Consider the following 17857-nt stretch of genomic DNA (forward strand, 5'->3'; position numbering starts at 1 on the left):
AAAACCCTGATTATATGGAAAATGTGTATTTTATGTTAAACAAGATCTTCTGGTCCACAGTATCAAAAAGATTGTAAAACAGTTACAGTGCCACAAATCAAGCACAATAAACAAATCTATACTGCACTTCATCTTACAGGACCTGTATCGCCCACTCTCCTCGGATGATTTGGATTCAGTAGGAGACTCAGTGTAAAAGAGAAAATGGAACAATGTTTATGGTTTGTGATTTGGTGAAGGTTTAACATTTTTTAAAGAGAATAGCTGCTAATTTACAGTGATAGTGAATCACACAAAAGAGTTTTGCATATTTAATATTAAAAACGTCGGGCCAAATTAATTCTAGTATGCGGGGGTATTTTTGGCTTTACCACTGCATTTTAATGCAAGAATTTGTAATGAATGAGCCATTGAATGTGTCCATCAAATACAAAACAGCATTATGCACACTGTAAGCAGTGAAGATTGTATAAGGTGAATATAACGCACAAATCCATAGTGGGCACATTTATGAATAGCACTCTTTTTAGCATCTGAGGTACTGATTATATGTTCTGTTTTTAACATAGGTAACTTTATTCGTTTTGATATGAACAGCTAACAAATGCTTTGCTTTTACCAGTGAGTGGGTAAAATGCAGAAAAGAAAAAGCTGCCATATTAAGCTGCTTGTACCACACTCTCTGCTCCCAGTGCAAACATTTGGAACACTTCAATCTCATTCCTTTCCAAGTTTAGTCTTTTTGGCTATGTGAAAAGAAGGGGAAGAAATCCTTTGTGCCCACAGAACAGAAAGTAGATGCTTTCAAAGCAGTGTTAAAGTTCTCTTTACATTTCAGTGAGGGTAAACAGACGAGTTATCACAGGCAATGTGAATGTTTTCCCTTACAAGGGCTGCTAATGCTGATCATCCTGCTGTTGCAAATAAATGTGGACACGTTTCTAAAGAGGAAATCTGTGGGCCTGCAAGTTACCAGCACAGTGTGACACACATGATGACACCTTTTGGTAAAGCACATTTTGCCTGAGAAACGACTGATTATTTTCACTTATGCTAAGGACAAGAACGTTTTCTGTCCTTCATTTGTCACAGTAAGATGTTTGATGTCATTTTAAAATGAAAGCATACAGAAATTGTGGTACTGTAAATCATCCTCCTATCGACGTAATTTCTCTGTTTGCATCATTTCTAGAGGTGGTCATTTTCTACAGCATGAATATGCAAAACTCCTTTAGTGTTAAAGTAGGTCATGCATTATAACCAGATGCTTAACAAATATCTACTAATTTTATTTGTTTTCTGCTGCTTTATCGTGAGATACTTAGTCAACTACTTTAGTTTACATAATAGCAATATTTCTCATTGTACGTTGCATATTAACATTAGTATTTATCTGTTGTATTTAAGCCTAAAGTGTAGTGATGACACACTTTTACTGTTTTACACATTTCCTTTTAGTACCTTAATTACTAATGATTTAAGAATTAGAAATTAGTATTATTTTGGTCCTCAGCAAAAATCTATAGAGATTATATTTTTGATCTACTTAGCAATGATTTAATATATTTTGAAAGCAGGAAAATGTACTTATTGGAATAAAGTGGTTAGCTGCCACATGCCAACTTTTAAATACAGTGAAATAATAAAATTCATAATAAAATTCAGCATCTGGGAAATGTTGGCATGTGACATTGTGGCTTCACTGTATCATTATCGTTTTCTTTACGGAGAATATTTACAAAAATAAATGAAAGGGCAGCAGAATACAAAACTTACCTTCTCTGTTTTCAATACTTGGTTCCAGTATCACCTGGAGAGACAGTCATTGCTCTGGTAGGTTTGCTGAAGCAGTTAGATTGTTCCATTTTGAAATGCATATTTTGCCATTCCTGCTTCAGAGTTCAGATTTAAAACCAGCAATAGGAACAGTCTCCCCCACATACTCCGACATAGGGCTGTCCTGTTCTCCTGAAAACATTCACAGCTGTGAAGTTACTTGCATTTTTTGCCTGTTATGAGGGAATGTCTTAGTAAAAATGTATTACTTCATCCCAAGAAACCTGCATACTGTTGAGGTGCATTGGGATAAGCTTCCAAAAGCTCGAAGAACTCCACTAGACTGAACAAAATACTACTGACTTTTTGCAAATTGCTTTTTCCTGGAAAGAAAATAAATTCCAGGAATTTTATTTTTCCTCTCCTCTTCCTTATAGACTAGTGCTGCTCAAGGCAGTTTATTAAGAATGTTTGTTCTGCGTAAAGAGCCCAGATTGCCAGCAAATGGGAATGGTGTGGCTTTGCCTAGCTGTGGAAAAGAAAAATGGGCCTTATATCAGTAATTGTTATCATAGCAAGTTTTCCATCAGGACTCTTGCAAAGACTACGCCAATCCATTGCATTTAATCATTTCAACATATGACTTGTATTAAGGGGCTATTCAGGGGCAATACATATCATTAATATTTCATTTAAGGAATGAAAGTCCCATAGAGATTGAAAAGGTACACTGTTTATAGGCTTTGAGATCCCTTTTGTGTGGAATGTAATTCCCATTATACATGAGCAGAAATGAAATGTTTCTTTTGAGCAAGACCAGGAGGTTTCACTTTATTGGTGAAACTGAAATTGTTTCATGATGCTGTAGTTCTGCTTGCAGCAGCACAGGTTTTAGTTTGTCCCTAGATTTTATCAGCTGCATTAAATAACAGAATAGCTCAAGTAACTTTATAGTGTTTGAACCTCTTATAGTTCTCTGTACGCTGCATTATTTGTGCCTACTATCAGGTGATTATGATGTAGCTAAAGAGCCTTGTATAGCTTGTGAATGCTTTGCTTCCCTTTGAGCTTTTTGAATACTTGTGATTATTTCCCTAATGCTTTCTGCAACTTTCTGGATTATTTGTAACCTCTTTCCTTTTTCTTTTATGCAACAAACAGTTCATATGTGAAGCACAGAATGTGTGTGTGTACGTGTACATCTGTGCACACACACACAAATACGTAGACTAACGGCTTTCAAATTGATGCACAGTTATGTCACATTTGTGACTTGCTTGAATTAATGTTTGGGGAAAATATATGATGGGAAGTTGTTCATCTGGTGGGAATCGCTTCAGCTCTGTCGAAGGTGATAAAGCTGTACCGATCTGTCCACGCTGAGCAGTTCCCCTTAGGAATTCTGAACAATGTTAAGAGATCTCATGTACAAACAAGGGCTTGGTTCCGCTCTGTTTTGAGCTGGTGGCAAAAACGTGATGGACTTCAAGGTGGGAAGGATAAGACCTTATGCACAAAGTAAATATACACAGACAAAACATTAATCACAAAGTTGAAATGGCATTACTTGGACAAGATCAGACCTTTGTCTCCTTGTGAGCTGCACTGTTCTGCAGTGTAATTAAGTGTACAATATTATTTGCCTTTTGTTGTTGTTGAAATCAGTGAAATGGTTAACATTCACTATCCACTGTGAAAATTGCTTTTCAATTTCTAAAATAATTCAGGGACAGCACGTTGTATTTGGTTATTTTCCCTTAAAGCCATTTTCACAGTCTGTAAAATGAAAACTCTGAGGAATTAATATTGTGAACATGAATGTGTATTGTAAAAAGGGACACATCATATTACATCTTCTTGAAGAACACATAGGTTGAGATTTTTTGGGGGCTTAAAAATTGAAATTAAAAATATTGTTTGCCTTTACGGTTTTGTATTTCACCCTGCAATGTGAACTTTATGTAGTACAGTACGTTATGGAAAATGTTTTTGGACTCCAAAAACGAATTAACAGTCATAGAGAAGAGAACATCTGATCAACCCAAATTGCTAGTTCTGTCAAAAGTTGCAGATGGACAAAGAAATCGTTATGGTGCTAAATTACCTCATCACCTGATGAATGCTTGGATTAATGTTGTCTGTGCTATATTGTATCCAGTTCATGGTATGCAGCCTACTGCAAGATTGCTCTTAGTTTAATCTTCACTTTCAGTTCATCTGTTAGCGATGGCATGAGATCTTGCAACTCTTGAGTGATAAAGAGAAAAATAACCTTGTTACTTAACCAGCAGTGGTTTTACAGTGGATAAAAGCAAGCAATGATTGTTGCACTCTTCTGAAATGAGCGTGATGCCTCCCGGGCAAATGCCTCTGTTCAACAACTGTCATTCTGAGCTGTGTTTGCCATAGTAACACCTCTGGGCTGACTTGTTTTGCCTGTCTGACAGTGCACCTGATTTTTTGGGTGCCCTATCTCCCCACCGAAGTCAGTGGCTTTGTAGATACATGGGTTGTGTACGCACAGTTTATAGAAGGGTTAAAAACACACGCAGTGCACGCATACACATTTGTATGGATTTTAAGTGTCTGTATTTCTGCATGTTCATTCTATTCAAATTTGCTTAAATTAACCCTCAACAGTGAAGTATGAAAAAAGATATATTGTTTTCAGCGTGTACTTGTTGTCTGATGTTATATGAGGTAAATAGTTTGTGGTTTGCCCTGCAATACAGTGTTTTGGGATTTGAAGTAGTGAAAGAGGAGCTACCAATGTTTGTGCTAAGGTCTCTTTGTTTTGTTAGTTGCACTATGATCTTGTAAATACTGGCACATTTCCAACATAAGCTTAAGATTTTACAAAGTTATGCATACAATTATTTTTTTTAAGAAAAGTGCTTGGATATTTGCTTTTTAAAATATACCATTTTTTTGTATTGATGTGATGCAGGAAACCAAAAAGATAGCTTTTGATTTATCAGCAAGAAAAAAAAAAAAAGGTAAAACTTGCAAAAATAAATGCCGATGAATGTTTTATTTCATATAATAACAGCAGAAGAAAGTCACCTTCACTTTTGTGCCATTGTTTCATCATACTGTGTTGTACTTGTGTTTCATATTTGACCATGTCATCCCGGTTGCAATTTGTTGTTTCGCTAGATTTAACATTACTGTAGATTATTGTAAGTGGTGTAATAAATATATTTAAAAAATACACACTGCTCAGTGAGTTTATTTTGGAAACATGATTAACAGACTTTAAAAAAGTACTTAGCCTTGGTTTTTCACGTTCATACTGGATTGGCATTGCCCATCTGACAGTTCACATAGTCTAAGCATATGGGATTCATGCATCCTAATGGGTTCCTTTTAATGGTAGACACATTTGGTGCTTTTTTAAATAATGAACTCTGGTCCCTGGTATGTAGATGTAAGAGATCCTTCAAAGAAGAAATTTTTTTTAGTGGGTCTTTTGGAGACAGTAAATATATCTGCTTTGAATTGCGCATGGGTAAGTCTGAGGGAATGTGATGGGGTTAGATTTGAAGTATTAAGTGGGAAACCAGCACACTGTATCCAAAGCAGGGCACCAGCTCCTGCTGACAGCTGAGCTGTATCAGCACTCCTATTAAGTAACAGAAAAATAGGCCTGCAAAAAGCTATGAGTACTCAAACACACTCACTGTGATTACTATAAGTTCCTTGCTTTGTTGATGCAGTTTCCCACTCTTTAATATATATATATACTTATATGTTTATATATTCATTTACTTAAAATGTTAATAAATTTTGTTTGGTGGGGGCAGTGGAAGAGATCTTACAGTTTCTGACACGACCTGCCAATCTGCCAGTGACATCCAGACACTCTCCTTGAGGGATCTGTGGGCCCAATACAAATTCTACTTCTGAAGCCCTCCTGCTTACTGTTAAATAAGTCTGCCAAAAAAGTTATACAGACACAGAAAGGAAAAAGCGCCATAGAAGGGAGGAATACTGGAAGCAAACAAGTTTCTGTCTAGCAAGTAACAGTTAAGAATATCAGGAAAGTTTTCAGAATACACTTCAAATAGTTACCAAAAAAAAAAAAAAAAAAAGGTGATTTTGCTATGTCCTTAATTAAGTGCAAAAAATAAGAACCTCCTTTTGACTGCAATTTGAATTTTTATATTATTTTCAAGTGGGAAATTGTGCCTTTGTAGAGCTTTAGAAAAGCAAAAAATAATCCTTCACGTTGCACTACAGCACACGGAACTTTCATATTAAGCACAGTATGGATTCAAGAATGCTAGGTCAACTTCCAATACCTGAATATGATACATACGTTGTTTTTAGATCATCAGTTATTTCTTGAGGATACCAAAGCTTGAGTGAGCCTACAGTCTGAATTACAGCTTCACTCTGAAAGCAGCTGTTAGGAACTATCAGAGGTTAGATGCAAGTTTACTGCTAAATACCAAATAGAGAACTCCTGGTCCTTCGATCCCTTGAAGAAGAGAAACAAGCTCATGAGTGATTATTACTTTGGCTGCTCACATTTATTTCTTTTGCAAGCTGCGTAAATCCTGAATTGCATAAGTGAAAAAGTTATCATTTTCCTATGTAAGATCTCTTTTAAATCAACTGTCTAACAGTACAGTGCAGGATATAGAACTGTGGATAAGTAGCAGATTAGCATATATTTTTTTAATTGTTCCTTTCCAGATGAAGCAGTTCACAAATTAATGTGGATCTTGTGTGTCAGTTTAGTGCAGCATCTGAATTTGCAAAGAAAACCGTTTCATCATTTTTCTTTCTATATATGGAATTCCATTGGCTTCTCATCTTTCAGCAAGAAGACTGAGGATGTGATGTTTCTCCACGAAGTATTTTTTTGCTAGCCCTGCAGTGATTACATGAAAACTTTTTTCCCCCTCTCAACTGGCTGGCCAAAAAATGTAAGCAATTAAACAAAGGAAAATCAGAAACATTTTTTGCTGGGTAGAGTTGGGAGATGCTAGAGCTTCAGTGTAACCTTTTGCTTCTCCCTGAATCGACCAGTAAAAAAAACTGAATTTGTCTCTCAAAATTTACATCCAGATGTTTTTCTACACCAACTTAACTCTGTTTAACCTTTTGTATTCTGGAGAGGTACTGTTTTGTTGTATTACTTTTTGCTTAACACAGCTGCATATTACAGGAATCTGAGGAGTCTTGAGTTCTACCTGCTCTGTACTACTGTCTTTATTTTACTGTTAGCCATGACGATCTTAGGCTAGGGAGCTGCCTTTATCAGGAATTCATGGCAGCTGCCTTGCAAAGTTTAAACCTGACTGAACACTAGGTGGTTCCAAAAGAGGTGAGCTTGGTTGCTCAACTGTTTTTTCTTTTTGTCTTTGATTTTATTTATCCTTACTGATTTGAACTTTCAGCTTAAGCATACTGACACACATAGCTTTTTCTCCTCCCAGGTTTTTTTTTAATTCTGTAGAGTTCTGGGGAATAGGGAAAAAACTTAGGAAGCACTGTTTAAACACATTAATAATTCCCTTAGCCTGGGCCTCATTCCCGAATGTACGCATTTTTTACTAATTTTAATCTTCATTAATGTCATTACCAAAAGAGCATAACTCTGCATGAGTTCCAAACGAAGCTTTACACCTGTGTGAATTTCTGTTACTCACATTTCATCCAGATGCTTCCTTCGTGCCGTGAAAATACAAAGGAATCTATTGTTGGGAGAGCTTGTAGGCTCCATATGTGCTAATAAAGGTTTTGAGAGGTTTGGAAAATATAATGCAGTGTTTGGTTTTTAAGATTCAGGAATCTGAATTGCATAATCAAACTTCCTTAGGCATACTTGTTTAAGTTTCCTTTTGTAATTGCTGATTCTGATAGTTCACAAGAATGATTCCTGCTGTTGAGTTGAAATGTGGTTTTGAGATTAATTTAGGACAAAGGTGAGTATGGGGAGAGAAAAATTGCAATAACATTTATTTTACTGCCTTTTTTCATGGATTTAGCACAGTTTCCACTGAGATACAAGCTATTCACAAAACAGTTGCTAAATAAATCTCCCAGTGAGACATGGATGAAACTCTAGAGCTCTAATGTTTCCATTCACATCAATGAGATGTGTGGTGTGTTGACCATCTGTTATATAAACCCGAATAGGATCTGAAATCCTTACACCAAAGACCTGATTTTTTTATGCCATCGCTTTTATGGAGGTGTGCCATAAAACTGAGCATGTGCTGGCAACCTGTGCAAATGCCCCCCTTTAAATCTGTGTAAAAGCGATGACATTTCAAGCACCTCAGCATGTCTTAAAATTAAAACAGCTAATTGCATTAAGGTCTGTGTGTTGAAGAGATTATACCATTGCCTAGAGTTTGTTTTTTTCCCCCCATCTGTAATATCCCTAATGGGGTCCACAGCTGTGAGAGCAGCAGCATGTACGACAGACTGCCGCACGATTGGCAAGCCAACTGGAAGGAACACCAAGACCCACAAGGATTGCTGGACCCGGAGGGCTTTCAGCTTGTGAGAACAACGAGCTAATTAAAGTCTAAATAAACGAAATGTCCTTCTAGCTTAAGTAAAGATAAATAAATAAGTGCCTGTGTGTTGTTCCAGGGGGCTGAATAAAGACTAAAATACTCGTGTGTCATGTATAGCTCTCAACATCTCTTTTAATTGTGAAAGGTCCGTGAGTAGACCTGCTGAGTGTATGCAAATGTACAGTTCATGCTTTCTTTTCATCTGTTGTTTTAATAGGAGGGGTTCAGCAAAGGTAATAAAATACATTCTTTCTTTATGTTTTTCACTTCGTTTAAAAATGAAGTTTCAGAAACCCAGTGTGTATATTTATCTGCTGTCTTAGCTGCTGTGCTCTTGCTATGGGTGGGCTGTGCTGCTCACACACTTGTGCTTGCACACAGCTCCCACTGAAGGTGCTCTGTGCTTTGTTTGCAGATCAGTGGTAGAGTGTATGCACTCAGTTCTGTCATTTTAGCATACCCACACTAATGGAGTGATGCAAACATAGCATCAGTAATAATAATAATAAAAAAAAGAAATAGGTATACTTAAGAACTGATTTCATACTGATGATTTATGTTCTTTAAATTTTCCATGAATGCATGTTTGCTAAACATGGGCTAAACACATATTTAGGGAGCTATAGCTAAGATACTTAGAAGTGTGTTTAATTATTTCATTTGTTTGTAGGCCATTAAGAGTGTTTGTTGCAAGCACAGTGCTTGCTGAAGTGCTTTGCTGAAATGGGAGCTAGAAGGAATCTCATTGCAGAAGGACTGAGTTGCAGTTCTCAGCTAAACTAGAGCATGAGGATCCTTGAGAAATTAGGTCCCCAAATAGAAATCTGGCTCTCTGTAGGTGCCTGTTCTGAGAAAATGTGGCCACCAAGTTATGTCCAGGTTTTAACGTCTCCCATTCTTATAAAACAGAAATTGAATCTGAAAGGAAACATCAAATTGCCAAAGAAAGCTGCAGAGGGGTACAGGCAGCAGTGCTTAACCTAACATCGACTGGAAAATGTAATTTCACCATTTAAAATGCAGAATCTGAATAGAATGCTTTGAGAATGTTTTGTGTGGTACCCTTTAAATGTAAAGTTTAATTCCTGATTGTGTATGTAACAAATACTGAACGTTGTAATTCCTTTAGGAAAATGCTGTGGAGTGGAAAAAAGAAGTAAGAAATTGGATGTCTGGTCTATGAAAGCAAACTGAAACAGCAAAATGAGTAGAGAAAACATGTCTCTTCTGCTAATTTTACAAGCAGGAGTGTAAAGTAAACAGTTCTCTGTGATTACGTGTATAGAAACAATGAAGTTCGAGTGTGATTTCTCCAACTCTGAGAGTTCATAGCATTTTCCTGTTTCCTTGATCCTCATCTGCTCATTTATTCAAAAATGAACCAGAGGTAAGTTGTTACTGAGATGTATGGTGGAATTTAACGCAGGAATATCACAGACGTAAATATGTCCTAATCATGAGACAAGGGCTGCTGTGTCTTAGAGAACTGCATAAAGCCAGTCTGTTGTCAAGAGGAAGCAGAAGTAGTCCAAAAAGTGATTAATGCAATTTTTGATTCTAGTCAACGGTCAGAAGAAGTGCTTGGATGGATGAAAAGAACGAGCTGGGCTTGATTAAAAGGAAAAAAAAAAAAAGAAAAACAGGCCAAGAATCTTTTAGTAGATGGGCTGCGCAAGCTCTGAGGATTATTTAGTGAAAAATAGGCTGAGTCCAGCCTTTGTCTAAATCATCTGACCTTAATCTACTGCAGGAGAAATGAGAAGTAAGTCTTTTCAAATGATCTCAGCACACTGGCCAGCTTCTAGCACTGCTAACTCATTCACCCTGGCTCCGTGCTCTGCAAATTACTCAGCTGCTGCACTGTTAGTTGTTCTTGCCACAGTTGTCTGCTGTGCTGCACAACAGCATATGGGATGGGTCTGAAGGAGCTGTGTTACATTTGTAAAGTGGATTGACACTCTGATTTGGGCATCTAGATACCTTGCAAACCTAGACACTGTTTTGTGGTGTTAGCTGCATGTAGTACAGGCTACAGTTTGTGTAATAGAATGCAGTGCTCTGTAACCTTTCAGCACGCAAACTGTGTGAACCCAAGAAAGTTTTAGCCTTGGAAATCCCCTAAGTATTTCTAACTCAATTTGCAACACAAGCACCTAAGAAATGCTTCTTTTTTCTCTAACTTTAAAGGACTGTGGTTATATTTGTATGATTGTTATGCAGCACGGGATAAAAATTAGGAGTGACATCAAGTCCATCTTGTGTCTATGTATAGTTTCATCCATCCAGATATGTGATGAAGCAGTCTTCCCAAGTTACATAGCTAGATGTTGTAGTAACCGATGGACGGAGATAGATTCCCTCGTGTGATGCTGCCTGCTGTATTTTTGTCATCCAGCCGGGTGGGTCGAGATCACCTTCTGGAGGCAGAAGAGACCTTCGTCCCCCCATTAGTTGTATAGCAAACTTAGACACTCAGTTAAGCACAAAGGCTTAACACCAAGGTGCAGACTCATGCCTCAAGGTGACTATAGCCAATCACTTTATTTTCAGAAAATTAAACATTATTATATATATTTATATATATATATATATATAATATATATATATTTTATTTTCTCCATAAATTTTTGTAATGATTTTTCCTTTCTAGAACACGATTGGAGAGGACTTCAGCAGAAAGGGATTTGCAAAATGAGAAATTGTTCCTGTAACAAAAAGCCAGCTTCAGTCGAAACAGATGTTTGTCCTTTGGTGCCTGCTAGGTTGATGATTGCTGATAAAACACTTCCCTGCCTGCAGAGGGCACACAGCTCCTCAGTTTTCCCCACAAAAAATGTGTGTAAGAGTAGGGAGAATCTAACGATCAACACAAAAGCATTGCCACACAGAATGAATTGGGGAGGCCTAACTTCAGTGGGGCACCAAAAGTGTAACTTCAGTGGAAAAACTGGACAAATATCTGCATATCACTCTGCAAAAGTAAATGGTATTTTACATACAGAACACCTGGGACACGCTGTGGGTATTGGTGCTCCTTAACAATCATCTGTTTTCATTTGTGTCTCTCCATTTCCAGAGCTCCCAACACAGTGGCTCCTCTACCTCATTAGCATCCACCAAAGTTTGCAGCTCTATGGATGAAAATGATGGACCTGCAGAAGGTAACATTTGAAGGCTGACATTTCAAAGCAGTCAATGTAGTGATAATAGCAGCTGTGTAGGAAATGAGTCATCCTTCCTGCCAGAGAAAGTGGGAGCATCACAGGCTGGATGACTCCCAGTTAGGAGGCTTGTCAGCCTTGACAGCAGTTCAGGTTCACTCCAGACCACATCTGATCTGAACATCCCTGTTCAGAGGTGTTTCTGGTACAGGATACTCTAGTTCTGGAGGTGACACAGTGCTGACTGGCTTCTTTCACTTTGCTGTTGTCTCATCTGTCATTGTTCTAAAGAGCATATGGTGATCTTGGGCCTTTGCTGAGCAATGGCCAGTCCCTTAGAGCTTTGACCAAGCTGGATGAGGCATAGTGTCTGCTCTAGTACTGCCAGTTCACGTGCACTTACAAGTGTGTATGGTGTTGTCTGACAGTAACTCTTCATGCTGCCTGTGAGTTCGAGCAAACTCAGCCCCCATATAACATTCACTTTTAATACTAAACTGGAACAAAGAACAGAAAAATACATAGTTAAAAGGCTTCAGGAGTGTAAATTCAAGTTACATTTTTGAGTTGCTTTTTTTACGTTGTGGTATTTATATAGTAGCTTGTATCAGCTGCAATTTACTTCCAGCTTTTAGAGGCATGTTAGGTATTTGTAACATGCTATTTCAAATACATTTTAAGGTAATAGTACATGAATGAGCACTAAAACACATGAAACTACAAACTTTTCTTATGCTCAGGCACTGTGTAATGCAATTTTACCTAAACATCTGGTGCCCAGGTTGCATGTAAGGTAGTATTATTGAGAACATTTGTTTAAAACCTAAATATTTAATATTGGGGGAGGGGAAGAACTAGCACTTAGCACATGAGGAGTTTTATGGATGTCTCAGTTTACAGGATGTAATAAAATAAGTGCTTGAGTGTTGGACTTCTTTGGTACATATATTTAATCATGCTGTGTCAAGGAGTTCCAAACTTTTTTGGAGGCTGGTCTGCGCTTGTGCAGTTCACAGAGGCCTTTTCATAATTAAAAAAATACAATTTTGGTTTTGTCCTGGGGGCATGGGGAATGGTAAACTATGTAACATTGGAATGGTGGTATGTTTGAGCCCCCAGAAGTCTTATTTTTCCTTACTGTATCTGTGTGAAACCTGTTGAGTATATACAATGTCAGCAGCATGGTTTCACTGTACAGTAAGTGAGATACTGACTCTGAATGGTTTCCAGGCTCCTAAATCGTAGCCTTAAAACGTGTGTTATGTGCAACATCTGTGTTTCCTTCACTAACAATAAAAATGTACTAATGATTCTTTCAGAAGTGTTGGAGGAAGGTTTCCAGGTTCCAGCATCGATAGCAGAACGATATAAAGTTGGAAGGACTATAGGAGATGGAAATTTTGCTATTGTGAAGGAGTGTATAGAAAGGTGAGAAGGATAATTTGCTTATTACTGTAAAAGCAATCATTAATGTCATGCCTTTTCTAGATCATGTCTTTATTCGTAGAATACAGGACGTGTGGAATAAGGTAATGTCTCAATACCAGATGGAAAAACTAGACTAATGCTCTCTCATGTGAAAAGAGAGTGAGTCCAAGGACAATCTATAAATTCAAATTTTTGTGGGTTTTGTGTTTTTTTTTTCTACTGCACACAACATAATTTTACCAGTTCTTTGTATTATATTTTTCCCGCTTCACTGAAATAACATCTTTTCTGCACAGCAACTTGCCATTTGTGGTAGGCCAATGAAAAATTTACATGTAGGAGCATTCTATAAAGATGTTAGGAAGCTTTGTGTGCAGTTTAGTGGTTATGGAAAGCACAAAAGTCTGACTTCAGAATCATCTACTCTGACATCTGATGCTGAAGAGTAACCTCTTCCATGTCTTTCTTTGATAGAATGTGCATCTATCTCCTCCTTGTTTTGTAGAGAGGTCAACATCTAATTTCTTCAGTGCTCTTCAGTTAGAAGGGAAGAACAGTTGCCCTTGAAGACAAACTGTTAGACTAATTTTAAACATCCACTCTAACTTAGAGAAGTCTCAAGTCACTTCTAATGTCTGTGTTGCTCAAGGTGGCCAGGTTGACCGGCTCAGGTGTCAGCTACTAAATTTGTTCAGATGAATCTTGCCCACAGTCTTTGAACTGAGTCAAACCACCATTTTGAGTGTAAAAAAAGAAGAGAACAAAAGGTAGAACTGCAGGTGCTTCTTGATGGTATAAATGTTAAATAAATAGATAATTTGGGGTTAAAAAGCCAGAAAATAGATGTACCTGAAGCGATTTTAAGATTATTCGTGTTAGATGGTAGCAATGCAGAAAAGGAAAAAAAAAAAAAATAACCCACCCACCCACAAAACGACTGGAGCTGGAAATGTATGAAAGAAAGAACAATAGAGATGTTGAGTTCTGATAATAAAATTCCATGAATGAAATTTTATGTCCTCTATTATCATATCCTAGACTTACGGAAGTCTGTAACCTCTCCTTTGGGCTAGAAGAAAAACCTTTTGCCACAAATGTGAATTTAATCTTAGAGAGTAAGTCAAGGGTAGATCTCGTGGCAGATGATGATAAATTACCTTGGCTTGGAAAAGACAGGTCCCAGTCTGTATATGAAAGTGTCTAGCAAGTTGGAGATTGTTAAGGTAGCTCTCAGGGGTCGGGGAAGAGTATCATCCCACAGTGTGCTTGTGGGACTTGCCAAGGCTCTTGTGAGGCCTTAAGAGCTCTTTCAGAGTGTGATCCTGAAGGGGCTGCTTGTGCAGAGAACCATAGCTACTCATATTAAACTGAGGGCTGAATTGGAGAACATGAAAACCTAAGGGAAGCAGGGCAAAACAGTATGAAAGTCGGAAAGCACAGTAAAGCCTCACGGATGGAAAAAGAGGCATGGGTGAAAATGTATCATTAAGAAAAGAGAAAAAGGCAAAGTAAAAATAAAGTACTGACTGAGAGAATGAGTTTACATGATGGAGTAGTATTCTGCAGTTTTGATACAGCTGAAAATGTTGATTGTGCTAGGAGCCAATTCAAATGGTCTAGTGTGCCTCACCACCATTTCTCAAGTTGAGAGAAGAGAGGAACAATACTAAACGCAGGTCCCACTACAGTTAAAAATAACATTAATTTTAATATCCTAGAGAGCTAAAAGGAAAGCTGTTCCCTGTCTTCCTGTGTATCGTCCAAGTCCCTGGAGTATCCAGTAACATGGTATATCTAGTGGGTGTATGTTAAACTAGCCCAATTACTCAAATAAATAGTGCAGTTCCCAAATAAATACCCTTATTGTTTCCAAGCCATACCATTCTACAGTTTGCATATATATCAGAGAGATACTATTTTGAAAGAGCTTGAAAGTCAAAGGAAAATAGATTTCTGTTAGTTTTCTTTTCTAAAGCAGAATACTCTTGCTCATGTGAAAGGTGAAATTCAAGTCTCGGAGAATAAATTAAAGTCAGTATGTGTAAAAAAATTTCAAAAGCATTCTTCACAGTCTTTCTAAGCAACAAACACCTCACTTCAGAGTCTGATTTGCCCATCATTTGTAGAACCAGAACTGATGGGGTGATACTTGGGACAGAAGGCTTTTCCACTTTTTGCTGTTGTACAGTTCCTGTGTGCATTAGACTTCAAAGGAATAGCACTGTGAGGTGTTAAGCAAGTACAAATGAGTCTTGTTATACATCTCCACTGATCCCATGGATATGCCTTCTCCATAGCTGCGTGAGCTGGTTGGCCACTCCAACCCTTGAAATGCATTCAGAGGCATTTTCTTCCTGCCGTGAACGGTTCAAACAGAAATCAGAAATGATCTTCAAAATACTGTGTCGATTTCTACGTGCCATTCCATGCATTCTTTATGGTCTTGAATGTGCACACACATACACAATCATAAATAATGCGCTCACAAAAGTAATGAAGATAGATTTTTGCCTCTCACACAGTGGAAATCTCTGTGAACTTTGAGCCTTTCAGCAAAAGGCTGAAACATTGGGGAGTGTGGCCCAGAGCCCTTCTATGAACTGTAGGCCCAATGCTACACTCTGTGCTAGTGCTGTGCTTCCAGACTCTAGTCCAGTGGTAATGTGTTTTGTACTTCATGTGCACTTTTTTATTGTTCAGCTTAAGTAATAGGTGAGAGGTGATATGATACGCCCATTTCACTTGGCTTTCTGGCACTGCCATACATGTTTTTTGGCAGATCTGTAAGTTATGGAGGTTCCTGGGCTGCTGACAGCCTGTGGCTCTGCAGCTTTTCGGGGAAAGGATTTGCATTATCTTCACTTTAATTTTATTTTTATTAAAACAAAGAGCAGTCAGAGTTGTCAACTGCTCATTACATATCTGCTCCATCGTATGCACAGTTTGTCCTGCGGTGTTTTCATATGTGTTCATTTTTAACTTTCAAATACTTCCAAATTCTGACATTTCCTCACTGGCTCATATTTCTCAGTGTTTGTGAGTACATGTAGTCTCTCATGGCCAACAAAAACCATCAATTTCCTTTCTCATGACAGAAGGGAAGCATTCCTAGGGCAACCAAGGAGTTTGAAAGACACTCCTAGTGAAAGAGCGCATATTTTATCTGAGTTTGGACAGCAGATATCTTAATTTCTAATATTACTTATGCTACTTCCTCCTTTCATTCCCCAGAAATAGTGCAGATAGCTCTGCGTGTCCTTTCTCTGAGTTGGGTGTGTAACCACCAAGCACCAACACATGGAATTAAGACCTCTAGTAGGGAAGTACAAAAGTTTTATTTTTTTCTTTGCTCAAACCATGTTGTATTCCTTTTCCAAGTCCTAAACAGCAGCATCCACTGTGATTCTTTTTGCAGTCATTTAATTGACGTCTCAGTCTAGAGACTCTATTTGCTCTCCCACTGACCTCAAAACTGGAATATCTAGCTACAGTACGTTTGTTTTTTTATGCTCTTTGCTACTGTCTTCACGGCCCTTATTGCCTACGTCACTGCCAGAAGATGCCTCCATGTTTAAATATGGCAATGAAAATGTCCAGTCATTTTGGTAATGCAGTAGTTTCAGCCAGGACTCATTTTGCCTGTCCTGCCTGACAAGCGGTGCACAATTTCATACCTATTCAATTCTCCATTTAACTTCCGTATCAGTTTAATGAATCAGTTTAACCTTTTTTTTTATTTTTATTTTTATTTATTTATTTTTATTTTTTTTTTGCTTAATGAAGAATGAAAAATCATGGAATCAGGGAACGGTTTCGATTGGAATGTACCTTACAAATCATCCAATTCCACTCCCCTTCCCATGGGCAGGAACAGTACCCACCAGAGCAGATTTTCCAAAGTCCCATCCAGCCTGGCCTTGAACACCTCCAGAGATGGGACATTCACAGCTTCTCTAGTCAATCTGTGCCAGTGCCTCATCACCCTTGTAGTGAAGAATGTCTTCCTAATATCTAATCTAAATCTCCTCTCTTTTAGTTTAAAGCCACTAACCTTTGTTTTATCGTTGTACTCCCTGATATATATCACCTCATAATCTTGGGAGATCATCTTTTAATTTATTTTTTTGGTCCAAACATGCATCTAAGTGCAGTGTAAATAGACTTATGCAAACTATTTTGACTTTTATTACAAAAGTGTTTCACTAACAGCTTTTTCCCATATTGCCCATTCTTCATTTAACCTAATAGTAAAACTAGATCTTGTGAACAGAACTTCTTGTTTTCAAACTTACAGCCTTATATTAGGTTTATAACTTGATAAAGAAATGAAAATTGATTCTATGAACTTGTCTACAAGCTTCATTTTCTATGCTAGTATTCTATAATAAATATGTATGTAATAGTGATAAATATTATAGTTTCCAAAAATACCATCCAAAAGAAAATTGGATCTTAATCTGAATTAATTCTCTATAATGTCTTATTGTCACCAGAACCTTTCATATTCTGTTTCCTTAACATCATATTTAACTCTGCTAGATAACATATTTACTGAATACATTATTGCAAAGATTTTTAACTTAGCAGTTACGAATGCAGATGTGCATGTGAAAAATCAAGTATTTTCAGCGCTCATATTTTTTTTTAATGGAGAACCAAACCTTCCATTTTTGAGAAGATTGAGATCTCTAAATAATATCAAGTTTTATACAAAACTGCAGAAGAAAGATCAGAAACCACTGTAAAATGAAAAAATGAAGATTTTGCTTCAAAATATTGAAATGTCTAAATGTCAAAAAAAAAAATCAAATCTGAGCTTTATTTTTTGATAAAACAACTACTTGAACAAAATTCTAGCCTAGGCCTAGTGATTAATAACATGCTCGTGCTCAAATGACAGATGAAAGCTTGACATTGAAAAATATGCAATGATTGAACATAACTTTTTTTTTCTTTTCT

General features: G+C 37.4%; 1 protein-coding gene across 4 annotated transcripts in view; it reads left to right on the plus strand.

The window, feature by feature from the left end:
* The window catches only part of DCLK1 (doublecortin like kinase 1), a 229717-nt gene that overhangs the window by 168059 nt on the left and 43801 nt on the right, over positions 1–17857 (plus strand). For 3 of the 4 annotated variants that reach the window (XM_085216016.1, XM_085216017.1, XM_085216015.1), the window contains exons 7-8: positions 11386–11470; positions 12790–12898. In XM_085216016.1, coding sequence (XP_085072142.1) covers positions 11386–11470; positions 12790–12898 — 194 coding nt within the window. Of the gene's footprint in view, positions 1–139; positions 4988–11385; positions 11471–12789; positions 12899–17857 lie in introns of those variants that run through there. The other variant, XM_085216018.1, reaches the window with a different exon arrangement.

The sequence above is a fragment of the Meleagris gallopavo genome, chromosome 1 (genome assembly GCF_905368555.1).
Source record: "Meleagris gallopavo chromosome 1, MGAL_WU_HG_1.1, whole genome shotgun sequence".
In the NCBI taxonomy this organism is placed as follows: Eukaryota; Metazoa; Chordata; class Aves; order Galliformes; family Phasianidae; genus Meleagris; species Meleagris gallopavo.